Genomic DNA, 24,396 nt, shown 5'->3' with positions numbered 1-24,396 from the left:
GTTGCAACACACAGCACAGCAGGAGGCCGGCGAGCAGCGGCACAGTAAGAGACAGTGATGACATTGAGAGCGACGAAAGCGAGACAGCAGCGGGTGTCGCCGCATATCGGGCACACGTTCAGCTTCGGGAACCTGGTGGGTGACCCGTTTGCGATTTCGACGTTGTCGATCAGCACTATTGCGTGGCTCATTACGCTGGGGGGCGGGATCGCGACCAAGAAGATGCCGCACTTCAGCTGGTGGGGCATCGCGTTCCAGTTTGTGATGATGGTGTGTTTCGTGGTGATATACCTGTGGGACCTGGTGGACTACTACCGGGGCTTCCTGGCGGCGGGGGTGGGCGTGGCGTTTGTGTACTCTACGAACAGCTGCAGCCAGCTGATCTACCAGGAGGAGCCGCAGCAGGCGGCGGGGAGCGCGGGGTTTATGATGCTGTCGATCGTGAACATGATATGGATGTTCTACTTCGGGGCGGACAACGCGGCGCCTGCGAACCGGTGGATCGACTCGTTCTCGATCCGGGGCATCCGGGCGTCGCAGGTGGAGTCGTCGCTGGCGCTGGCGCGGTCGCAGAAGGCGGTGGCGAGCCCGCAGCCGGCGGCGACGGCCTTCTACGGGGGGCTGGAGGGGCACTCGCAGAAGTATGTGTCCTCGACGGCGCTCAACGGGTTTGAGAACACGGACCCGCACACGAGCACCGCCTTCGCGCTAGGGCCGGAGGGCCCCACGCAGCGCAACCTGGACACACACGGCACGAGCACCTACGTAACGGACACCACTAACGGGAACACGGAGACGACGATGGGCGACACGCTGGGGCTCTACAGCGATATGGGCGACGAGCTCGTGAACTTCCCGTACACTGCCAAGGCGCTGTACGCCTACGAGGCCGATGCATCCGACGCGTACGAGATATCCTTCCAGCAGGGCGAGATACTGCGCGTGGGCGACATCGAGGGCCGCTGGTGGAAAGCCAAGAAGGCAAACGGCGAGACGGGTATCATTCCCAGCAATTATGTGGAGCTGGTGGACGATCCCGCGGCACTGTAATATAATGCGTTTATGAATAGATATAGACGGAGGAGCTAGCTGTAGCAAAGCTGCTGTTCCTCGTCGGCGGAGGGTGGATTAATCGATGTAAACCGCTGTGGAAGGACTGATTGTAGACTCTGTTCCTGCATGCCGTATGCCTGTGAGTCCATATGCCTATAGTGTATAAGGTTGCATTTGCTGCATAGTATACCTGTTTGTACAATAAATACATGACTAACTAGTAGAAGGGCGACCAACCCATGAATATGACGGCCAGGTTTGACACGTCCGTGGCTCGGTGCACCAGCTCCTGCACGGTCGCCTCCACGCTCAGCCCGTTCCCAAGCAGCTTGTCCTCCACGCCCTTGAGCGCGCGCCGTGACTCGTCGTTGTCAGAGCTGTCAGGAAGGCTCGTCACGAGGGAGTCCGACGGGCTGTCGCCGTCGACCAGCTTCCCCTGTAGCTTCTGTCTACGCAGCGGCGTCATCTTCCATGAATACAGTGGATCCCACTTCAAGACGTTCAACACGCACATGACTCGTTCGCGTTCCTTCCTCAACAAGCCATACACCTTTTCACAGTTCTTCCGGAACAGCCCCTCCACCCCCATGACGCCAAACCCATCGACAATGTCTCTGGTGAGTCTGAACGGAACCAGTTCCGGCAGCGGGAGCAGTTTGCCCTGGTCAAAGGCGACACCAAGATCAATGTGAATTGGTTCACCAGTAAACTTATCCAGAAGGATATTATTCAGATGCCTATCACCCAGACCAAGAATGTGGCCGACAATGGAGTTTGTCACAACGCCTTTCGTATAGGTAGCCTTGGCGAGCAGCCATTCCTCAGGGTCTAAAAAGGTCTCATAGAAGAAATTACGAAGCACTGGTTTCACCGATTCAGTGATTTTCACATACACTGCAATGCGTTGCTCCTTGGATTTCCCTTGGACGGCTTTCATCGCTTTTCTCGCTTGTTCAAGAGATATGGTATCATCCTTGTGGTATCCCGCAAGTATCTCGTGCAAGGATTTGGAATTCGGCGCAAATTCAATAATACCCGCTTGGGGGCCCAGTGGGATGACTTCATATGTTCTTATCCGCAATTTGAGTTTTCTAGTCCTCTTATTGGACGTCAGAATTTTGTTCACTTGCTTAAAGACTTGTTCCATAATGGCGTCTTGTCTTAGGTCGTCATTACCTGCTTTCAATAATGCGCGATGCCTCGTACCGTCACTTAACGTAAAGGTGACAATCTTCGGAAGTGAAAGACCAGAACTGGCAATTCGAACGTCTGGATCTACTTGGGTAATGTATGACCTTGATACACTGTTCCCACATCGGTCGGAGACCCTGGATTGTGCGGTGGGAAGTGGGAGTTTCCTGCCTTTCAGTTCCTTTAGCCAATAGGTACCAATCTTTAAATTATTCAGGTGTATCTTTCTAGTATTTTGTGCGAATTTTTGAGATGCCAGTGATACACTCATTTCACAAAATTCCCGAACTGGAAGAAGATATTTCGTGGCATAGCTTCCATAGTCGTGTTTGCTTACTTCCTTTAGCAAGCTCTCAACTGCCACGAGGCGAGACTGGGAGCCCGAATCCTTTGCGTTTTGCCGACTGCCTGTCAATGACATACCAATCAATACGTATAGAGAGTCATATGGCAACTTCAGTAAAATACGCACCATCGCTGCGCGTAAGGTCTTCTGAAAGGGTGACTCATCATCGGCTAATTTCGAAGCCATCTGATTGATCCATGGTAGTAGTTTATATTCTGGTATATTCTGGAGATTTGACAGCAGCTTTCCACTAACATTATCGTCATTTGAATATTCAAACCATAGGCCGCAAAACTGGTCAATTACTTCTCCATCATACAGATCATCATACTGCAACGTCTGGGTAAAAAATAACAACGCATTGGTGACAAAAAGTTCCCTTTGATCCCGCAGCTGATTGTAGGTCTCTGTTTCCTGCTGGTTTCTTACCAGTAATCTTGCGTAATGCCTTTTCGCCTCCTTCCTTTCACGCTCTGGTAAGGATCTATCATGGTACAGTTGATAAAGCGCCGCTAACTCTTCTTTGTTCTTAGACACCCGCCGTGCCATTATGTCTACCTCGTTGGTCTCACTAAAACGCTTGGCCTGATCGTAACAGAATTTCCCAAAGGTATGGACTATTTCGGTTCTTGAAGGATTGTCACCGTAATTTTCGATATCTTGCAGCGATGTGCCAATGTAGTTTTTAAAGATGCGTTCAGGAACATCCTGTCTCGAATGTGATAACCATTGCACCAATTGGGCCTTGACATTAATATCAAGAATGGCCATCTGTTGAAAAAAGGGTTGCTTTCTTGCTCGCGCAATAAGGTTGCTGCTGAGTGGCGTATGTAGTAAGTCTTTCAGCATGTCAATGGACATTACCGTTTCATTTTGTGACCATAACATCTTTGCAGATTGAATTGTTGACATCCGCCTAGCAAAAGTTTTGAATAAGCCATAATGTTCAACTGAAGAATTAGTAGGAAGTGCTAGCACACTTTTCTCCAAGAGAAGCACAGCATCCAATGATCGCTGGAAATCAGAAGCTCCTCTGGCAACCTCACTCAAGTGTGAAAGTTCACAGATACTGGCAAAACGCAAACAGATAGATTGCTCTTCCGAAAGCCGATTCTTGTGAGAATCAATCAGATGGTCCAGAAAGACATGACGCACCTTGATATCCATATAATAGTCATTAAAATCTTTAACTTTAAGAATTTTACGATCTTGAGCATGTAGGGATTTCACCAATTTTTCGGCGTTGTTATTGTACAACTGGACCATTGTCACTATGCTACCCAACTGTGAAACATTATCTTCATTAACTCCAGTTTTCTCTAGAAATTGTAATGCATTCAACATCGTGCTTTTAAAGGCCGCTTCTGCAGTTCCTGTGTTGATATCTGTCTTTTTGATTATAGAATATATCGACTTGGCGGTTGAGTCCAGGATGTCCGGCGTGGGTAGATCCCATTTGTCTAGTTCAATACACCAGTTATAGGTTGCTGATGTATTTTTCGAAGAAGAAATATTCTGTAATGCATATGCTAATCCAGTAAACCCATTATTGGATGCAGAATTAACCAAATTACCAATATTGCCCGTGAAATGAGTGGCATACTGCGCATCAAAGTTGCCATTATTCATCATGAAGCTTTTTAAACTTGTAGCCTGAGTCTGATTTATGAGCTCAATTGCTGATGCCAAGGATGCTGTCGTCGGTATCCCATATATCATATCAACGTCATCAAACTGTTTATAAATCTCCTTCATGTACGTGACGTCCAAGCGAGCCAAGTTCGGCATGTGGAATTCTTCAAAAAGTAGACAGGCAATATACTTCTCTCCCACTTCTGCTGCCACTTTATAAGCATCTTGCAGGCTAATGCGATCATAGATTGTATCAAACTCCTTGTAACCCAGTTTATGGAAAGATCTGACGATGAGAAGAAGATTTAACATGTACTTAATCTTTAGGATACCCTCTTTGGTGGACTTCAGTAACCCAATGTTGGATATTAGAGTGCATAGTAGCCTTATACCGTTATTAGGATCACAGTATAGTAACAATAGTAGCCAATAGTTCAACAATTGTTCGACCCTACTGGTTATAGCCGTAGCCAGTACCTCAAAACACTTTACTACCGGAATATAACGCCCCAACATATCAAGAGCGAACATGGTGAGTTTTACAAGCCATGATGAATAATCAGACGTTAACGCAGGATAATGCAATCTGCAGAAGGTTTCCATAGACTCACTGGGATTTGATATGGGGAACATGTAGAAAAAGAGCGCTAAATCCAGTGGTACAGATTTAGAAGATAACTGACCAAAAAACTGCTGCGTATCCGCAGTAAACGTAGAAAGCGAATCTTTGTGGCTAAGAGAGACAGCATTGATACACTGGCATATGAACTTTATTCTGGCATGGGTAGTTTTCTCTATGGCCTCCAAAAGCTCAAAAATTCCATTCAGCAAGCCATAGTTCTTTACTAGTTTATCAATGGACAGTTTTTGATTAGGACCATTAGGTGCTAATTGCGGGATTGTTCCGTGAAATTTGTGATACATCCCAATATAATGTCCTTTCCAGAGAAGGAAATTATCATGCAGCTTAAAAGTAGTTGTCTGCGATATCAAATGCCGCAATACTCTCTCTTTAGGAACAAAGTTCGGGGGAAAGCCAGTGAATGGTGGTAGGAAAGACAATATTTCAGAATATAAGTTCAGCGCACGATGATCAAGCAGTTCGGTGTCTAACAGGGAGTCGTCATGGTAAATAGTATTTTCAAACAAACTGGTACCTGCTAACGCATCAATACAGGCATGCCACCACTTACCATGTATGATATTAGAATTGTTAATCGTGAGTGTATTACTGATGTCGTTCAGCAGAATAGAAAGATTTGCGGTTTTCGCCTCATGCAGTTGAGGTAGAAGTTTAGCAAATATGCATAGGAACAAACTTTCAGTGTATTTGACGTTAAATCCCAAGGCTACTATGGAGCCAATCAGTGCACCCACCTCATTGCCCAGCAGAGGATCATCTAAGTAATCTGTAAGAATCTCCAAGAGGTCAGAAACCGAAGATGCATCTTCCAATTGTTGCTCATACGCTACCAAAATAATTTGGATTTTTCTAAGAATCTGGCTGCGATCATCTGGTAACGTACTCTCCTGTAAATATTGGAGATTTAAGGTTAAGAGAAATCTCAATTCCTGTATGGACAGTTTACCGAGTAACACTTTGGAGTGGATGACTTTCAAAGCAGTTCGTAAAGAATATGACAAAAGGTGTTTCGGATGTAGGTTATAGGTGTATTTTTTCATTTTGTGAATTAACTCAGAATTCGTATAAACCTTTTGCAAACTCTCAAAATATTCCATGAATACAGTCAGGTCAGCAAAATGTAACAATCGATCAAAAATTAGCAGATACTGTTGTTTTAAAACATTCGTATGGTTCGTAGCACTCCATTGATCTGCGCAGATATCGAATATTGCGTCGCCAATTCCTCCAGGTATGTAGGCCAATGGGATTGCATATTGCAATGAAATTTCAAGCAATTGTGGAAGTTCTTTGTCATCATTAACCAAAGTAGACTTAAGATAGTGGTATGGTGAGAGCTTTGCAAAATAGTAGGCAGCGACCTCATGCTTATATTCATTAATAAACTGCTCGAAGCTCTCGAACTGGAAGATCGCTGTATTCCATATAGGTGAGAAATCTCGAAGTCCCGCACACTTATTAGACCATATGTCAAGGATCTCAAAGCGACATAAATGAAATAATGCTCTGATACCAGATAACTTATGAAAGCCGGCAACTGACTTTAAAAATGACAGTGCATATTGACTAACATGTTTGTGTTGCAAGTTAGGCAAAACATGAAGTATAGCATTTGACAAGTGCATGTGAGAAATCGTCCCAAGACCAGCTAATGTCAGCGAATAGTATGCTGCGGTCTCTGCATCCCTTTGAGGGGGGTCAAATAGACCGGCAAATTCAGAAAATATAATACTCTGGTTCTTTAACCCTAGACGAACAACATAGGAGTTTAATTCATGAACAACCTTGCATATATAGAATTTCGGGAGCCTCCCCAGACATGTCGTTAGCACATGAAATAAGTGTTGTTTGTCGAAAGTAAACTTGGAATTCGAACGATTGTAATTTTTCAACATATGGAGCGTCATATCTAAAATGGCCATTATGGCTTCACACCCAATACATGAAGAGTCACCTAGGCGCGAAAATATCCACTCCAATATATCATTGCAATCAGCGGTTAAAGAGGGCATGTGCGTATCGCTGAGCCAATAACGTGAGATAGATTTAAGAAACAGGGACAGATAAGTTATCGAAAGGGTAGATGTATTGTATTCGTTTGTTAAAAGAGATGAGCCGGTAAATTCAGTCAAGGCCAATAAAGTGTCCTCAGATATGTTTTCTCTGTCGTTTGAACCGATATATGTGATTAATGTTGGTAACGCTTGAAATATAAGGTTAGTTGGCAAGCTTCTGGCTAGTTGCAAAAAGAGCTCAATGACCTTTTCAGCAGCATCACCGTTCGTCTCATAGTCGGAACACATTATTATGAAAGACACAACATAGTCGATTTCGAATCCCTGTTTACCAGCATATAGGTGGTTTAAGGGGTATAGTTTATGTCTAGCTTTCGCTGGGCCAGCAAAATCATCTTCTGCGGGACCCTCCGGTACCTCTGTCAGCTTCAGCTCCTTGTAGGTGTAAATGATATTGGCAATTTCTCTCTCAGTAAAAAACAAAGGCAATATATCACAAGAAGGTAAGGAGGTCGTTTGCCTTATACACGAAAGTAAAATCTGACTATTACCAAAATTCATTTTCCCCAGCCGCAGGCAGATCGCCTTTTTAAGATCGTTGACATACTCCACGAGATAAGTCAATTCTCTAATATGATGGATTAATTGTAGACCAAAGCACATCCATCCATATGCTTCGATATCGTCTTGGCTTGTTATTTTATCAAGAATCCGGTAGAATAGTTCAGAAATCGAGCTCGATTCATAGTTCATGTTCTGAAGTGGGGTCGTTCTATTCCGAGATAATCTCCTAGATGTTTCAATAGAAAGTAGAAATGTTCTTTCGACTGAAGTGTATTCCCACTCCAAGCAATAACTGTTAACGTGGATTGCTCGATTAACTTCATAAGCGTCCTTCAATTGGCATCCAGCAAGCCATCCCAGAAAGTGCGGAAAGCTATTTTGTGATTCATCCAGAGGGGAGACGGTGTTTAACTTGGCAAATAGCCAATTCGCAATACGATCCGCTGCAGATGATCCATCCTTCCCCCGGAAATCGCCTCCATAGATATGCAAAGATTGCCATAAACGGAAAGACTCATTAGAGACAACCGCTGGCCCTATAATGTCAGAAAGTTCGTAAAGGTCATAGCATTGTTGTAACATGTTACTGCCCGTAAGTGTCCTTTGCTGATAATCCAGCAACTTTGATATTAGCGCGGATGCAACAGCGGATAACGTAGGTATCTTTAGCAAGGGCAGAGTGAGTTTCAGTAGTTTTTGCAGAACAGTCTCACTTATAACAAGATCGAGCTGAGAGCATAAGGGAAGCATGGCAAGGCAACACCATCCAACGAGGTTGGCATTTTCGAAACGACGCAAAATAGCATCTAATAGCTCCTCTAGCTGATACTTGGGGCATTCGTGGAAGGACGTGACACACGCGGCTAACTGTAATCCCAGTAGCTGACTGGAGACTGGATTGCTATCAATGCAGCTAGTGGCAAAGCTTATTCCGTACTGTGAATTGAGCAAGAAGGAGTTGTAAGTGTCAGAAAGCCTGCGCCTTTTCACTTGGCTGATATCCATGACAGGATGCCGGTGTTGGAAAGCATAATAGCTACAGAGCATATTCGAGATGCCCTGTAATTGCAGCCATTCAATGTGACTCGCATGTGGAGAGATCTGAAAATCATCTAGTTGGTACCATTGCCGCCTATCAAGTAGCAATCGGTATTCCAAATCCTTTAGCTGAAGTTTTTGAGGGCGGTAATTCTCCAGAAGATGAACGATAAACTGCTGATATAGCTCAGACAGAACTTCTTTCCCGAAATATCTTCCAGACTCCAAGTCTCCAGGAATGTATGGAACTTCATGGATCATCAGCTCAGCGCTGAAGAGCGTGAAGACTGCAATCTCTTCTAAAATGTAATCGGTGCCCGGCAGAGTAAACTGAAGGAGATGCTGCATTGTGCAATGGATTAGGTACTGGACACCATGAAACTTGATCAGATGTCCTTTGAGCACGAGTAAGTTGCATAGTTGAAGAATCGAGCGCATGTTGGCAGTCTCTTTGTCTGTGTTCTGGTAGTACCTGACCGGTATAAGGAGGAGCTCTTCACACACATCTTTGAACCCAACGGCATCCATCCGTATCAGCGAAGTAAGCGCGCCCGCCAACTTGGCAATTGATTTATGCGTGCAGTTGATGCCAAAAAGGGCTACCAGGTCCTCTGCGGAGGCCCTGACAAGCGTGCGCCACTGGCCGTCGTCCACTTTTAGCTTGAACGTGTGACACTCGGTCAGCGCCTGTAAACACGCCGACAGCGGTTGCAGCATGTCGTGTACTTGCTCCCGAATCGCCCATCCAAGCAGTTCTGGCAAGCTGAGCACGAGCCCTCTGAATTGTTTTGCCCTTAACCGGTCCGGAATCGTCTCGAGAACTAGCCGGAGCACAGCGACCACTGAGTTCAGCCTGCCCTGCGCCAGCTCAACCCTTGCGCCAGCTTCCGGCCGCCGTCGGCACAACTCGTCAAACTTTCGCGTCTCAGCATCGAGTATATCTATTAGGCTCTGGACCAGCGCTCCGACGCTTTTGCTTGTTAGAGTGTCAGGGTTGTCCTTCACGATCGCCGCCACATCTGTTAGTGCCTGCGACCTCTCCTTGAGCTTCGGAGAACTCAACAGGTTTATCGCAGACGCCACATACTGCTCCATTATTGGTCGGGCACTCTCCTGTGCTTGCTCGGTGCGACGCGTCTGCCAGATTTTCCCACGACTCGATAGTCTGATGATGACCAGACAATTCTAAGACTTCATTGATTGTTTAAATTTACACAGATGTATAGAATAATTATGTGAACACTATGGTAGGTCAATTTAAACAACGACACCCGAGTTGGAGGCAATTCTTGGCCACAAGTCGGCACACTCCTTACCAACTGGACCGGTAATGGCAGAACCCTTCATTTCACCCTTAGGGTTGGCAATGACACCAGCGTTGTCCTCGAAGTACAAGTAGACACCGTCCTTTCTTCTCCATGGCTTGGACTGTCTGACAACGATGGCTGGCATGACCTTCTTTCTCAACTCTGGCTTACCCTTCTTGACGGTGGCCATAACCATGTCACCCAAAGAAGCAGCTGGCAGTCTGTTCAATCTGGAACCAGAGCCCTTGACAGCCATGATGTAAAGGTTTCTGGCGCCAGAGTTGTCCGCACAGTTCATGATGGCGCCAGTTGGCAAACCTAGCTGCACGATGTTAGTATCCCGTCCTACACGGAGAGCGCGCCCCGTCACATGACCCCTCTTGCCCGCAGCACAGCGCAGGCCGCAGCCACCACGGCCTGCTGTCCCACTATCTGGCCTATATGGCCTGTGCGCTGCGCAGCGGCTCATCTCGAGTCGGTCGTACACGCCTGTATCCGCGCTCCCAGCTTCAAATAACACTTAACATACAGAAATTCTGAACTTAGTACCTTGCGCACCGTTACCGGACATCCTTGATTCGTAGTATCTGTACCAACAGCCTGCTGACGACTTCGAGTACTACTTTTCTACTAGTTAGTAAAAACCATGGTCTAGCGGTCCGCCGGTGCGATGGTCCTGGTCGGATTTGGCGATCTCGAGGGCCCGTATGATGTATGGGTTTACTGTATCGTATGTATGGGTGGTAGTCACAGACGGTGTGCTGATGTAATCAGGTATTAACGTCTCGGTCAGCAGCTCTCATCGTTGAGTACTGATAGAATCACCTTGAGCAGTCTGGTTCCAGCACCAGACGCGTTTTCGGCAGATGGCTGGCGAGCGTGGGGGTGCGGCACTTGGGGCTCCTCTGGGTGGAGATGAAGCAGACGGCGCGCAGGCCGAGGAATGGAACACGGATGGCGGAACTCAGGAGAGCGGCGCAAGCAGTGAAAGCGAGGCGCCTGCACGGAAGCGGCGACGCGTTGGGCGCAACCGACAGATGTACGACTCCGATGATTCGGATTACGATGGGTCTCCCCCCCAGGTGGCGGTGGGCGATAGTGCGGCTGGCAGAGCAGCGGCCGCAACCGCGCGCGCGGACGAGAGCGGGGATGGGTCGCAGAGCAGCGTCGAGTTGGCAGATGAAGGATCTGCAGGTGGCGGCGAGGAACCAGACATCGTATACCTAGAGGCTCGCGGACCAGTGAGTGGCAGTGTGGTGGACGTGGAGGCAGAGGCGCGCCTGCAGCAAGTGGTGGAGATACCGGACGAGGAGGTGGGCGAAGAACAGACCCGGCTCGGCGGAGACCGGCCGGTGGAGTGCAAGAAAGCAATGGATTACAAGTGCCCGATCTGCTTTGACCCGCCGGAGGCAGCGCTGATGACGCCCTGCGGTCACATCTATTGTACAGTCTGTTTGTTCCAGATGGTGAACAGCTCGAGGGGCTACCGGCGCAACGGACAGTGCGCGCTCTGCAGGAAGGACGTGAAACTGAAAGAGGTCGGGCTAGTCGTGCTACGGAAAAAACGTGTGCGTAAGCAGTCTGCGGAATGAGGTGGATGCGACGTTTAGGTGTCGAGTGATGTCAGAGACGTCAGCCTCCGGTACAAAAGGGAACTGGATGATCCGTTTCGCACATGTTTTGCGAATGCTACCGTCTGTTTCTGTGCTTAAAACGCCTGTACGAAGCAGTATAGTTTCGTAGAGTTACACCTACTGCGAGAAATAAGCGTTACTACGCAATATAACATAGAACACCCATGTCTGATAACAAATCCAGGAGGAAACCATTTTACAATAACCATGTAAGGCGGTCTCGGGCAATTGGATGCAGTGCAGTGGCATCCGCAGCCGGTGTAGTCATGCGTAGCGCCTCGCAGCAGGTGTATGGGACAGAGACCGCGGAGGCGCTGTGTTCAAATACTAAGTTGACGAAGCGGCTTCTCGACTTCCATTTGAAACGAGGCCGCTGGAAGTCTAAAAAGAGACGACCATTGAAGATCGAAGACTTTTTAGACAACGGTTTGAAGCATATAAGGTCCGGCATATATGCCGGCAGTCAAGATGATCGACCAATTCGATGCTCGATGAGGGGGATCAAGCATCTCTACTACGTATCACCAAGGGTGTTATGCATGTGCAGGTGGTGTAGCTTGAGGCCCAGCCCGCTACGTTCGGAAATCACCACCTACTCTGACGATGAGTCGATGTACCTACAGCTGTTGGGTCGGTGGAATGCCGGCTACTTCCAATACTGCGGCGACGAGGTATATGGGCGGCAGCACAACTCTCTCATCAGGATGCTGTAAATACTGATAATGATACTTTAAAACTATATCATAACCACAAATAGTAACTAGTCGCTCAAATAATACAAGAGTCTATTAATCTCATTATTTCATGATTGCGCGATGAGCGGAGATGCCGACTATGGAAGGATATGTTTTACTCGCCAGCTGCGATCATCACTATTCTGTCGAGGAGAGCCCTCGAGCGAAAGATCGCTTTCGAACTCCTCACGGTTTTCGAGCAGTCTGCCTGTGCCCTCTTTTCTATTTTTGATTCTGATATGTTTCCGTTGCCTAGCACTGAGGAAGTCCCAATCATCGCGCCTGTCGATGCTAATTTTGGAGGATGGGGCAGGTGCTAACTGCATAGGAGGGACCAGCAGATACGATGGCCCTGACCTCGTAATCCGCGGCCTCTGGATAAGGCCGACATCCGCTTCAATGGGATGCGCAGCCTGTAGGTCGACTAAGCTCAAGCCCCGCTCATTCTTAGCCCAGCCGTCGCCCCCTTCAAGGATGTCCTCCACGCAGTCTCTCGCCGAGTACTCGCCTGGGCGTGGGTCCCATGGTATTTCGACGGATTTTTGATACAACTTCTCCACCACTGGGTTGGTGAAGGTCATAGACAGCCCGTCAGTCTTGGTGAAGCGGCGTGCTGGCGATAACCCGCTGTGGTATAGTGCGCTGTTTCCGCTGCTATTGTTCATCGAGGGAGAACTGGTTCTCGTGATCTGCGGAACGACAAGCGCTGGTGGCATGTCTGGAGGGCCGTCGTCGAAGACGTCATGCCAGCCCGCGCCCGTGCCGGAACACGGTTCCTGCTGTTCTCTAAGTAGGAAGTCATCCATATGACCACGTATGAGCTGCAGCCGTATGCTGAGTGTGAGGATGGAGTTGATCTTAGACCTCTGTAGGAGTAGCCGATTCGTGATAGGTTCTTGCTGGAGATTGACGTAGTCCGCAAGGTCGGTTGTCACAGACCCCAATAGGTGCTTCCCAGAAACCTTCTTCGTGTACACACTGCCGCCGGAGCCCCCCGCTCCGGTGATCGTGCCGCTCTGCGACGACAGCGTACTCGGGCTCGGGCTCGGGCAGTTGCCACGCATGTGCATGTGTTCGCCCTCCATAAACTCAAAATAGACGTCCAGCGTAAGCTCCTTCCTCGCAAGGCGTCGCTCGTGGTCCACCGCCAACTTAACCTTGACCGGCGGCTCGAGCCGGTGGTTCCAACGCGCCCGATGCGCCCGCACAAGTACATGCGCCGTCGACCCCTTGCTCTGGTTGCTCACCGCCACATGCTGCTGGTCTGACGTCTCCACCTCCTTGACACTGTGCGACAGCGTCCCTGTACCGTCTTTCAAGTGCCATTTTACATAGCAGTAGCCCGACGACTGTGGGATATTCGAGAGTTCTTTTATTTCAAGATGGAGCAGAAATTTGGGCCTCTTGCTCTTGTTCTTCGAATTGAATAGCAACGACATACTGCTTGACTCACTCCTCCTCTGCAACCAGTCGTAATTCTAGCAGGAAGTGCGCCACACGCCTCTGATGGCAAGCTGATGTGGCGCCTTGTCCTTTAGCTCTCCCGTTCCTGTTCGAATGAAACTATTTCATCGGCGTCGCCTTTTAAATTCACACCGTGTCTGGTAGTGTTATAAAATCTGTCCTCCAGCAGCTCGTGACCGTTAAGCCTGCCACGCGAGTGAAACGAGGATATCTAGTAAGTCTATTATATGGGTACCATGCTGGTCCGTAATGTATATCCATGATTGCGAGGAACGGCGAATGACTGCGAAAGCCGATCGCGTCTGCAGGTCGTAATTTGACTCTTATTGGATACAGATCACAGCGTGGCCAAGCCCAGCATTGTGTCTAAGTTACATGTAGAGGTCGAACAGCACGAGGAATGCTTTTCGCTACGGCGGAATTCGAGACCTTCAGACTGACACCGCAGATTTTCTGTGCGGCTCACCGACCCTTAAATAGCTACAGCAACACAGCTGCGCCGGTGTACACTGATAGCAAAGATGAACCGGTCTATCCATTCGTCGGTGACTGCGATGGCCTCGGACGACGCCAGCAGTCTTCGGCATGAGCGGTCGACGTACTCGGCGGAGTCAGAGGAAACGCTCGTCAACTCGTATGGGCCCTACAGCACCACGGGAATCGTGATGACATCTGTGATGATGAACAAGGCCCAGCGCAAGGGCGAAGTGTCCGAGCAGTGGATGCGGCTCTTCCTGGACAGCACGCCTGTCGAGGACGTGGCGGTGCTGCAGCGCGGGATGTCGGTGACGGGGCGCTGCCTGGACACGTTGCAGCGCATCCTGCAAAGCATGCACGGATACCGCCAGATCGTCCCGGGCCTGGCGATGTTCAAAGAGGCATGGAACCTGCAGTGCTACCACGGCAACGAGGCGGACTTTCCGCTGCTCGACGTGCCGATCAAGGTCAACAGCCTGACCACACTGGCCAGCCTGCTGGTCGAGCACCGCGTGTCCGGTTACAGCACGCCGATCGAGCAACTCACCACGGTGCTTCAGTACCTCAACAAGCTGCTGCAGGCGTCGCGCGTCGACTCGGCGCACACGGCGCCCGCGCCAGGGCGCCCGCGTAGCGACAGCCGCGGCAGCAGGCGCAGCTTCGGCCATAAGAAGCCGGACGCCCGCCTGACCTTCACCTCGCCCCCCACTGCAGCCTCGCTACCCACAGACTCCGACTCCGCCTCCATCTTCAGCGACCAGTCCCTCACATCCACCGTCCAGAAGGCCAAGCGCGGCCTGTTCAACCGCCTGATGCCCCGCCGCAAGGGCTCTACCTCTATCCGCCCCGCCCCGGGCTCTGCCAAGCGCTCCCACTCGCGTCACAGCTCCTACACGCCCTCCATCTTCACAGACGACAACCTCTCGGCCAAGAACGAGGCCAGTTTCCGCCGCCAGAACCTCGAGGCAATGGCCAAGTACCAGAACCTCGTTCTCCTACTGCATACCGAGCTCGCCCAGCTCGTCCCGTCCCCGCAGACGGACGTGCTCTTTTCCTTTGTCGCCAAGAGTATTCTCCCCTTTCTTATCTCGGACTGCCGCACCCTGGTCCGCTCCTGTGTCTCTACTCTGCTGCTCGAGAAGCTGTAACCCCTACGTCCGTTTTCTCGAGCGTTGTAACGGCTGCTTCCGCCGCGTCTCGAACAACTATTTACTATGTACTCTAATGATAGCACACATCCCCTGGCGGCCGCCGGAGAGCCACCGCTAGCGATTTACAAGTATTATTGGTAAGAGCTCCGGGGCGGGCACCTTGTTCTGTCACGTGCATTGCTTGTTCGGTTTCGGCGGCCAGCCAGGATGAAAAAGAAACTTGTGGTATGTTGAACGGCCAGTTTAAGAAAGGGTGGTTGTGAGTTGTACGTTTGGATGACCACGGCCTGACCCCAGTAGCAGAGAAGTGCTTGCAGAGAACTAGTGGCAGTCAATTAGAGGACTCTTGAAGGCACGGCGACAGCTACAGAGACAGAAAGGACTTAGGTGGCAAGGAGCAGCGGAGGCCGGCAGAGTGGCGAAATACACATAGGCCGCAAGACATCTCAAGAGCTGACTTACGGGTTGAGGACAGCAGGATGAGTTTTTCGTTCAAGAAGGCGCTGAAGCTGACCGGGATGGAGCAGGGCGACGACAGTACGGCGGCAGAGGAGCGGCCGCGATACGGAACGTATATTGCCATCAATGAGTACTCCAAGCGGATGGAGGACGAGTTGGATATGAAACCAGGGGACAAGATAGAGGTGATTACGGACGACCAAGAGTACAACGACGGGTGGTACTTTGGGCGCAATTTGCGGACAGGGGAGGAGGGTCTGTATCCGAAGCTGTTTACGCAGGAGTTGTCAGTGGAGCGCACCCCATCGCTGATGCGCGCAAAGTCCACGCGGCGCGCGCACAGCCCGATGTCGAGCGCGCCCGCGAGCCGGAACGACTCCAATAGCGAGCTTCCGGGACACATGGTGGAGACGGCGGCTACGATAAGGTTTCCGCCGAAGCTGCCAGGCGAGGGCCGTGCTATATCTGTCAAGAGCACGATGAGCGACATTGATAAGGCGTTGGAAGAGCTGCGCGGCGAATCTATGGGGGCGCTTCACTTTGCAGATGATGTCTCCGAAGTATCTAAGCCCCCGACAAGTGGCAATACGACTTTGAACTATGCAAATTCATCCTTCCCGACCTCCAACGACACGTCGACTTCTAATAATGGGCATCCCGATGAGCAGGAATTGAACCCAGCCGATGCCGAGCTATGGACTCCTGAACAGGTAACCGCTTATCTTCTATCTACAGGTTTTGACGAAGAGTCATCGAATAAATTCCAGGAGCATAAAATATCCGGCGCAATCCTCCTGGAGCTGGAGCTTGCGCATTTGAAAGAACTAGAAATAAATTCATTCGGCACACGCTTTGAAATATTTAAAGAAATTGAGGCTATCAAGGAAACAGTGGCAAAGGCATCTACTTCGCAAACGAAAGCAAATGGCGAAGGGCAAAAGACGGGCGGCCAACTCATGCCAGCGGCTCCAGTTAGCCAGGATCATGCCTTAGCAGGCCAAAATTTAAGACAGAATATAAAGGATGCAGCCTCCTTAGGGAAAGCAGTCCCTCAACAGGTGCTCTACCAGGCGCCGAGTTCTCCGGAATTGGCTATTTATTCTGGGACGCCAACAGATGACACATTCATGTCTCCCCGGAAGGCACCTGAGCCACCATCTTATCCCTCGCCGGTGCAGCCTCCCAAATCTCCGTCAGTTACACTGTTAAGGCATATATCCAACTCTTCTTCGCTTTTGCAGAATCAAGCCAGGAATCAGCACATTACCATTTACGAACACGGCCCACAAACCCTAAACTCACCAGCTTCTTACACTTCCTCGAGAAAGCAATCTATCCCACAGGTATTTATGCAGCCTGCTGTGGACGAACAGCCTGATGGCCCAGACCTTGGAAATCCTTACAGTAATCCTGGCATATCTCCGATGCAGCGTACTTTTGAAAGGGCCATTCCGGAAGAGAGTATAAGAGCGAGACATAAGAAGACAAAATCGGGTGGCTCGTTTGTGGAGTTGTTCAATCGAATTTCCATGCTTTCCTCTCCAAACGATTACGAAGGGCTAGGTGCACAAGACAGTCTGGCCGTTCCAGCTCCCACTGGAAGGCCGTCTTCGAGTATCTATGGACATTCAAGGAATGTATCTGCGAGTACCAATAAACGAGCCAGCATTGCTGGTGAGTTTGAACACAAGCATAGGAGGAACTCCTCAATTTTGTCATTCCTAAATCGAGAAAAGGATGTCGTGGCTCCGCAAGCGAAACCTGAACTTGTAAAGCATGGGTCCCTATCGAGTCTAAGGATAGATACTACCAGGAATGCCCATATAGATGATGCAAATCCCGTTATTGCCACTCAACAGACACCTGCCAGTCGTCTATCAGAGTTCTATTCGCCTGGTAGAGTTTCACAGGACGTCGCACAAACCGCAGATGGATCTTCCGACATAGACTTCCGTGCATCAAGCGAAAGAAGATCTACTGGGCTTAAGGAACCGCGGTCCCCTATTGGCGCATTTTTTGATGCGAGGGATGACCTTTCTAGCAATAATTCTGCCACTGCGATAGATAAAAACGCCAAGAATTCTTCCAAAAGAACGCTGGGTGATGCCGTCAAGGGTAAAAGACGTGGTAATAATGTCAAACCTATATCTAAGAAACAGACATCTGCATTCATGGAAGGTATACGGAACGTTACAGTAAATGACGCTGTGCAGGATGCTGCGTGCTCGGGTTGGATGAGTAAGAAGGGAGCAGGTACCATGGGCGTATGGAAGAACAGGTTTTTTGTTTTACATGGTACTCGGTTATCGTATTTTGCTAATACCACAGATAATAGAGAGCGTGGGCTGATAGACATTACTTCCCATAGAGTTCTCCCAGCAAAAGAGGATGATAAATTTGTTGCCTTGTACGCGGCCAGTATTGGGCGGGGCAGGTATTGCTTCAAGTTAGTGCCTCCTGCTCCTGGCTCAAAGAAAGGGTTGACATTTACGCAACCAAGGGTCCATTATTTTGCTGTAGAAACAAGAGAAGAGATGAGAACATGGATGGCAGCATTAATGAAAGCTACAATAGACATTGATACTTCTGTTCCTGTTATCAGTTCATGCGCAACACCTACAGTTTCCCTTTCCCGTGCACAGGAGATGTTTGCTCAAGCAATGGAAGAGACCTCAAAAAGGGATGAAATGCTCAACCAGGCCGATTCTGCGGAGGTTTATTGGGATCAACATCACCGTAATGGCGGTGAGGAAACCTTAAATGTTTCGAAGTCTATGACTTCCATACCCCTTCAAGCACAGAATTCTTTAATAAAGTCGGCTGTTCATAGTCAAGCCACTGCTATTCCAGACTCACCCGCCTCAAATGCCACCAAAAGTTCAAACTATGGATTTAGTTTTGAGAACCCGAATGCGAATGGCAATGCTAACGAGTACTATGGCCTAGATCCGAAATATATGGGTGAGAAGATTTGATTTCAAGTGCTATTGAAAAGTCTGTATTATAAACACGAAAGAGCAGTCCTGCCAGATTAATAAATAAAATGAATAAACCGACGAATATGATGATTATACGGCGTATGTTACATATATGCGATATATGTGTTTATATTTATGCATATATGTATATATCCTTAATAATATAACATTAATATATAATAATAACTGCTACTTTCGGAGGCAAATGCATAGTAGATCAACCTTGTTCATGGCATTTCTCTAACGCCTCTTTCACCAACTGGATACCATTTGGATCCAAGTTCATAGCAATTGTGAATTGTGTTATAGCGTCTTTTTTCCTACCAACTATTTGATATAATTGTCCCAATAAGAAATGAACAGGAGCTTCGTTAGGAGTCAATTGTTCTAGTTTTTCAAAATTCTGTAATGCGTTACTATACTGCCCCAAATTGAATAACAACTGTGATTTCTTGAACAACGCCAATGATGAATTCGGTTGCAATTCGCATGCCAATTGGTAAAAATCAAGGGCTTTCTCGCGGCGTCCTAACCTTTCTAGCGCAACTCCGCAGCAGCAATTCAGAATAACATTAACTGGGTTGATTGAACGCGCCTTTTCAAAATGAAGTAAGGCTTCATCATACTGTCCTAGTTTGATACAAGACATGCCTAAACCGTAGTGAGCATTATAGTGGTTGGGGTTGATAGCCAACGCCTTCCGATAGCACATTTTGGCATTATCGAAAGCATCATTATTGGAATACTCATGTCCTTGTAAAGTGTATGCATATGCAAACTGTGGGTTGAGGCTAGTGGCTTTTTTTAGTGCTTTGATGGCTTCATCATGGTCGCGATTTAGGGAAAACAAATTCCCTAGACAGCACCATGTAATGCAGTTTTTGTCATCTTGGGCCATTAGTTCATGGCAAAGATCGGCTAGGCGGATCTTATCGTGTAGATGCCATAAGAGGGTCGAATAAACATCCATGTCCTTAAGCCTAGTTGGTTGCAACCGACGAAGCTTATTAAAATATGACAGAGACATGTCATGGTTTTGAATTTCAAAGTGTAGCCTTGATAGAAGTGCTAAACACCAAGGCATATTCTGCAAAATATGGGAGGGGAGCTGCTCGTTGAGAAGGCGAATAGCTCTATATGAATCATAACGATAGTAGGACTTGTATGCTTTCATCATCCAGTACATTAATTGGTCTAACGGTTTGTGGGGGAGAGGATTATGTGATAGTAGTTGCATTTGTGACGGCGACAGCTTGTCGTCGGGGGTAGTTTTATTATGTTCAATATTCAGTAGTTTTGACGGTGGCGTAGATTGCTGGCCATTATTATTAACATTGTTATTGTTATTGATGTTCGACGTAGCGTTGCTGGCATTGCTATTTGAATTTAAAAATTTGGACCGTCTCATCATGGATGGGGAGGTTGATACTATGGCACTGGAGGTTGAGAGGAGTGGATTGGGTGCTGCCCCAACAGCAGAGGTGGATAACCGCGACGGTATCTTGAACGGAGTCTGCGGCTTGGAGATGATATTTGCGGTCCGCAAGTGTTTCGCCTTCCACGACTTCTTGACGGGCTTGAACAACTTCACCGTCTGAAGGTCCGCGCGCATCTCAAAGAGAATGGAGAGCGGTTCCAACTGGTAGCTGTTGGTCGACAAAGACTGCGAAAGAAAGCTCACTGCCTCCTTTTCCCGGTGCGACTTCAACGAGAGCTGTCCCATCACGGACAGCACCGTCGCCTTGTCCGGGTACATGAAGAGGTCCGTGGAGTTCGTCACACCGTTCTGCCAGCAGTCTCGGAGCGCCATGAGCGCCTGGATGGCATCCTGGTAGCGCGTCCCAAGCTTCAAACAACACCGCGCATACACGTACGCGCAGCCTAGGTGGCTGCTAAGCGCGTCCTTCACCACGTGAACGGAGGAGTGGTAGTCCCCTTGCAAGTATAACGTCAATGCATAATAGTACAACGAATCAAACCGCTCGCGGCTCTCGTCTATGGTACCCGTGTTGTTGCCGGTGTTGGTGCAGGAGCAGTCGGCATACAACAATTCGGAGAAGAACTCGGCTGAATCGTAGTTCAACTGCTGAATATGGGTTATGATCAAATGCTTTAGTTGTGATATTGTCTCCTGCAGAACAGCTGACATCCTTGGTTGTTGCTGGATAGAGCTATGTTGTCGATCCATGTCATCCTAAGTTTTGTGGAATCCCAAAAGTACCGGGCCTTCCGCGCGAGCGCCGCGCACTCACGTGCACGTCACGTGAGTGCAGCACGTGACACTCCGCCCTGCTCAACCGTGCCTGTTCCCCGGACGTCCAGCCCGCGGTCCGTGGTGCGACTCGTCGCAACAGCAAACGCTCCCGCCCACTTGTCGAGCTTACCCCGGTTGCGCACGTGATTCAGGAGCCTGGCCTGAGCAAACAGGCGGCCACGGCAAACCGCGGGGACACTCGCGCCGAGCAGCCACTGGCGCTGCGTGAGCCGCCACGCTGGCCAGAGCCCAGGGGGACAGCGTCTGGACTCGGGCGCGGAGTAGCGCGCAACAGCCGGATGTAGATAGGGTTGGAAAAAGTAATCGCACCAACATTGGAAGATAGACATGTAATTTCCTTGGGCGGCCCTAGATTGAGATAGGTAGGGGACCCGTCAGTTGTAGCGCTACTTGAGGGACTGAACGGCGGAGGCAAGGAGAATTCACAAACGTACAAACGGGCTTCTGGGCAAAATGAAAGTAAGGATACTTTGGAGACGACTAGCGGCGGCGGTGGCGGCGGCGAGTCTGGCGTTGGTGCTGTTATGTGGCCACAGCATTTGGCAGAGGTGGAGCAGGCCGCCGCAGCCGAGCGCTTACACACGGGGCGAGCGGGTGCAGCTGCTGGTGGACAATATATGGACGGACCGCGAGGTGTGGGGGTACTACGAGACCCTGTTCACGTGCCCGCCGCCAGCTGAGGCGCGGGCGATATACGGCAGCCTGGGACAGGTGTTCCGGCGAGAGATGCCGTGGGAGAGTAATTACGTGCTGCATGTGCGGGCGGAGACACAATGCCAGCCGCTGTGCATGCGGGAGCTGCGGCCGGACTCGCACCGGCGGCTAATCCAGATGATCCGGGATGGCGCGCAGGTGCGGTGGACGCTGGATGGGCTACCGGCGGCTACAACGTACCCCGACAGACAAAGCAGCTACCGCTATGAGGCGGGGTTCAAGCTGGGCGAGGTGGACGCGGAGACGGGGCATGTGCGCCTGCATAACCACGTGATGCTGGTGGTGCGCTACCGCATCCTGGACGACGGCCGCTACGTGATTGTCGGCTTCGAGGCGTACCCTCGCTCGGTGGCTGGCGAGGGATGCACTGGTGGGCAAACGGAATACGAGCACTTCTGGCTGAATCCCGACGCGCAGGCGATGATCATGGTGCCGTTCACCTACGCTGTATACTGGCGCTACCAGTCCGCGGTGAAGTGGAACGAGCGCTGGCGCCTGTACTCGGACTTGCAGCAACTTACCGGCATAGTCCAGTCACCGGGTAGCCTTGTATTGAGCCGCGGACTGTTTGCCGCAATGGTCGGAACTCTTGTCCTTGGAATGGCATCTGCATATCTGAACAAGCGCTGTCCGGCAACAATGCACACATTGGTAACTCTGCTGCAAGAGGACATGGTAGGATCGGAGTTTTTCCATGGTTTGGTGGGCGCGGGACTTCAAACGATGTCTCTTGCGGCAGCATATGCCCTGGTGGAGTGTGAAAATGATAAGGCGCATGGTGTTACGCATGTTACAATTGTTCTCGCAGCGACCATATGCGCTTTGGGAGCGTATTTAGCAGCATTTTACGGGGTGTGGACATGGGCAACTACGCAAAGTGTGGTTGTGCATCGATACATTAAGCGCAGTGTGATATGTGGCTCGGCAATTCCAATCCTGCTGTTTGTGACTGCCGCAATAGTGCATCTCATAGTCATGCTCAGCGACAGGACCCGTGGTATACCCTTTGCGACTGAACTAGCAGTCCTGGCGCTATATATTCCAGCGAGTGCCATACTCTCTGTGTTTGGGGGGTTTACGGCTTTCTCGATTCTACGCACTCGCGAAGATCGAGTCGCACTCCTAGATTCCAAGGGGAAATGGGCGTCGGCAACTTCTGAGCAGAAGACAACTAATGAAAACTCGACCGGCAGAAGTCGATTAACACGCATCGCTTCAGTACTATACTCGTTGCTGGCCGGTGTGCCGCCGTTCATCCTGGCGAAGTCACTGGTGCAGGCGACTTACTCAACCGTCGCAGTTGCAAAGAGCGCCCTCGAGTTGGATGCTTTTATTTTTAGTGCACTAGCGCTGCAGTGTCTCGTCGTTGTTGAGGTTTGCATAGGTACAATGCTAGCCCAGATATTCTGGAGCCAGATATTCCAAATTACTGGCTGTGAATACCCAAAACCTCGAAAAGGCGTTCTGTATTCGTGGCGCTGGAAGCTTTTCGGCGTAGGCGGCGCCGCCGCCTGGTATCTGGAGGCACACGCAATACACTCCATCCGGCATGCCTACGCGCATTTGGGGTCCCCCAACATTATACTAGCAATTTTCTATGCCACTGTGCTTAATATCGCATACTGGCTGGTGTTCGGCGCCTTTGGATACCTGGTGTGCAGCGGCCTGATGTACTCTATCCAGGGCAGAGCAGATATCTATCGACAGCATTAAAAGTCGCTGTCTACGCTCGCTCGAGACCGAACGCGCCCGCCTAGCCTACCGCAATGCATCGCTTGCGCAGTTGTTGGCTCTTGTATTAATATTAGCTGTGCACTGTACAATACATATAAAAATCTAACAGAACTTGGCTAGGCGGCGTTCAGGACTGGACTTGCGATGCGGACGACTGCCACTGCTGAGACTGTTGGTACTGGACAAAGCCGGCGCCTCCCGATTGGCCGGACCGCCCGCGCCTGCTGCCGCCGTACTGCCCGTCGCGCCGCTGAAAGCCTCCCCCGCGCTTCCGCTGGTGCTCCTGGTTGCCGAAGCGCCCGCCCGCATTGCCTTCTCGTCTGCCGTTGTACCTTCTGCCGTCGCGGTCCCGCTGCTGTCCGTTGCTGCCGCTGCCGTCTTTGCCGCTGTTCAGCTGCTGCTTCACCTTCTCGATGATGTCGTCCTGAAGCCGTATATACTTGATGAACGAACCCCGCACATATATCTCCGGAAGTTGCAGTGTTTGGTCGCTCCCTGCATGCACCACGCTCTGCAGTGTCAGGTTCATCCAGTTATCAACATTCACAAGCTCCCCCTCGATCGTCTCGCCGTTCTTGAGCTCTATAAAGAGCTTCTGGCCCTTGGCGTTCGTCAACAGGTATAGCGGCAGCATCGCTGTTCGTGGCTATCGGCGGTGCGGAGCTAGCTCCTTGCTCACTCACCGCCATGAACAAGACATACGGCAGACTGCGTCCTCTGCACTCAGCACGTGATTCCCGCACGTGACCCTCAACCCACACACATTTGTCACGTGCCACACACGTGACATATTGACGCGTCGCTGCCCCGTTACGCGTGAAGGCATAAGCCCATTTACCCTTTCGGGTATTCTTAAAATTTTTCTTTAACATCAAGATATACATAGAGTAATAAGTAGCCCACAACATACCCTGGTATGAAAGTGACACCGGAAGGAGCTGCCTGCAGGATTCCTCTTTATTTACTAACAGAGGGCAAGTAACGTAT

General features: G+C 49.9%; 11 protein-coding genes across 11 annotated transcripts; 6 read left to right on the top strand and 5 right to left on the bottom strand.

Moving 5' to 3' along the window:
- Positions 1–57: 57 nt before the first annotated feature.
- Positions 58–1,050, top strand: SHO1 (osmosensor SHO1; the record flags this gene model as incomplete). Its single annotated transcript, NM_211443.1, has 1 exon — positions 58–1,050. One exon carries the CDS (start codon positions 58–60, stop codon positions 1,048–1,050), a length of 993 nt encoding a protein of 330 aa, NP_986381.1.
- Positions 1,051–1,270: 220 nt separating this feature from the next.
- Positions 1,271–9,577, bottom strand: TEL1 (DNA-binding protein kinase TEL1; the record flags this gene model as incomplete). Its single annotated transcript, NM_211442.1, has 1 exon — positions 1,271–9,577. The coding sequence occupies one exon, from the start codon at positions 9,575–9,577 to the stop codon at positions 1,271–1,273; it is 8,307 nt and encodes a 2,768-aa protein (NP_986380.1).
- Positions 9,578–9,739: 162 nt separating this feature from the next.
- On the bottom strand, positions 9,740–10,360 carry RPL23A (60S ribosomal protein uL14; the record flags this gene model as incomplete). The annotated part of the gene is made up of 2 exons (NM_211441.1): positions 9,740–10,111; positions 10,319–10,360. The coding sequence occupies 2 exons, from the start codon at positions 10,358–10,360 to the stop codon at positions 9,740–9,742; spliced, it is 414 nt and encodes a 137-aa protein (NP_986379.1).
- A 295-nt stretch (positions 10,361–10,655) lies between these two features.
- SLX8 (SUMO-targeted ubiquitin ligase complex subunit SLX8) lies at positions 10,656–11,381 on the top strand (the record flags this gene model as incomplete). Its single annotated transcript, NM_211440.1, has 1 exon — positions 10,656–11,381. One exon carries the CDS (start codon positions 10,656–10,658, stop codon positions 11,379–11,381), a length of 726 nt encoding a protein of 241 aa, NP_986378.1.
- A 206-nt stretch (positions 11,382–11,587) lies between these two features.
- Positions 11,588–12,136, top strand: AGOS_AGL290C (AGL290Cp; the record flags this gene model as incomplete). Its single annotated transcript, NM_211439.1, has 1 exon — positions 11,588–12,136. The coding sequence occupies one exon, from the start codon at positions 11,588–11,590 to the stop codon at positions 12,134–12,136; it is 549 nt and encodes a 182-aa protein (NP_986377.1).
- A 119-nt stretch (positions 12,137–12,255) lies between these two features.
- Positions 12,256–13,596, bottom strand: AGOS_AGL291W (uncharacterized protein; the record flags this gene model as incomplete). Its single annotated transcript, NM_211438.1, has 1 exon — positions 12,256–13,596. The coding sequence occupies one exon, from the start codon at positions 13,594–13,596 to the stop codon at positions 12,256–12,258; it is 1,341 nt and encodes a 446-aa protein (NP_986376.1).
- A 546-nt stretch (positions 13,597–14,142) lies between these two features.
- On the top strand, positions 14,143–15,246 carry AGOS_AGL292C (AGL292Cp; the record flags this gene model as incomplete). Its single annotated transcript, NM_211437.1, has 1 exon — positions 14,143–15,246. One exon carries the CDS (start codon positions 14,143–14,145, stop codon positions 15,244–15,246), a length of 1,104 nt encoding a protein of 367 aa, NP_986375.1.
- A 482-nt stretch (positions 15,247–15,728) lies between these two features.
- On the top strand, positions 15,729–18,683 carry AGOS_AGL293C (AGL293Cp; the record flags this gene model as incomplete). The annotated part of the gene is made up of 1 exon (NM_211436.1): positions 15,729–18,683. One exon carries the CDS (start codon positions 15,729–15,731, stop codon positions 18,681–18,683), a length of 2,955 nt encoding a protein of 984 aa, NP_986374.1.
- Positions 18,684–18,903: 220 nt separating this feature from the next.
- Positions 18,904–20,874, bottom strand: CDC27 (anaphase promoting complex subunit CDC27; the record flags this gene model as incomplete). The annotated part of the gene is made up of 1 exon (NM_211435.1): positions 18,904–20,874. The coding sequence occupies one exon, from the start codon at positions 20,872–20,874 to the stop codon at positions 18,904–18,906; it is 1,971 nt and encodes a 656-aa protein (NP_986373.1).
- Positions 20,875–21,414: 540 nt separating this feature from the next.
- TMN3 (Tmn3p) lies at positions 21,415–23,388 on the top strand (the record flags this gene model as incomplete). Its single annotated transcript, NM_211434.1, has 1 exon — positions 21,415–23,388. One exon carries the CDS (start codon positions 21,415–21,417, stop codon positions 23,386–23,388), a length of 1,974 nt encoding a protein of 657 aa, NP_986372.1.
- A 148-nt stretch (positions 23,389–23,536) lies between these two features.
- On the bottom strand, positions 23,537–24,043 carry LSM4 (U6 snRNA complex subunit LSM4; the record flags this gene model as incomplete). Its single annotated transcript, NM_211433.1, has 1 exon — positions 23,537–24,043. One exon carries the CDS (start codon positions 24,041–24,043, stop codon positions 23,537–23,539), a length of 507 nt encoding a protein of 168 aa, NP_986371.1.
- Between the last annotated feature and the right edge of the window lie 353 nt (positions 24,044–24,396).

Source organism: Eremothecium gossypii, chromosome VII, assembly GCF_000091025.4.
Source record: "Eremothecium gossypii ATCC 10895 chromosome VII, complete sequence".
NCBI lineage: Eukaryota > Fungi > Ascomycota > Saccharomycetes > Saccharomycetales > Saccharomycetaceae > Eremothecium > Eremothecium gossypii.
This window is presented reverse-complemented; position numbering and strand designations above follow the sequence as displayed.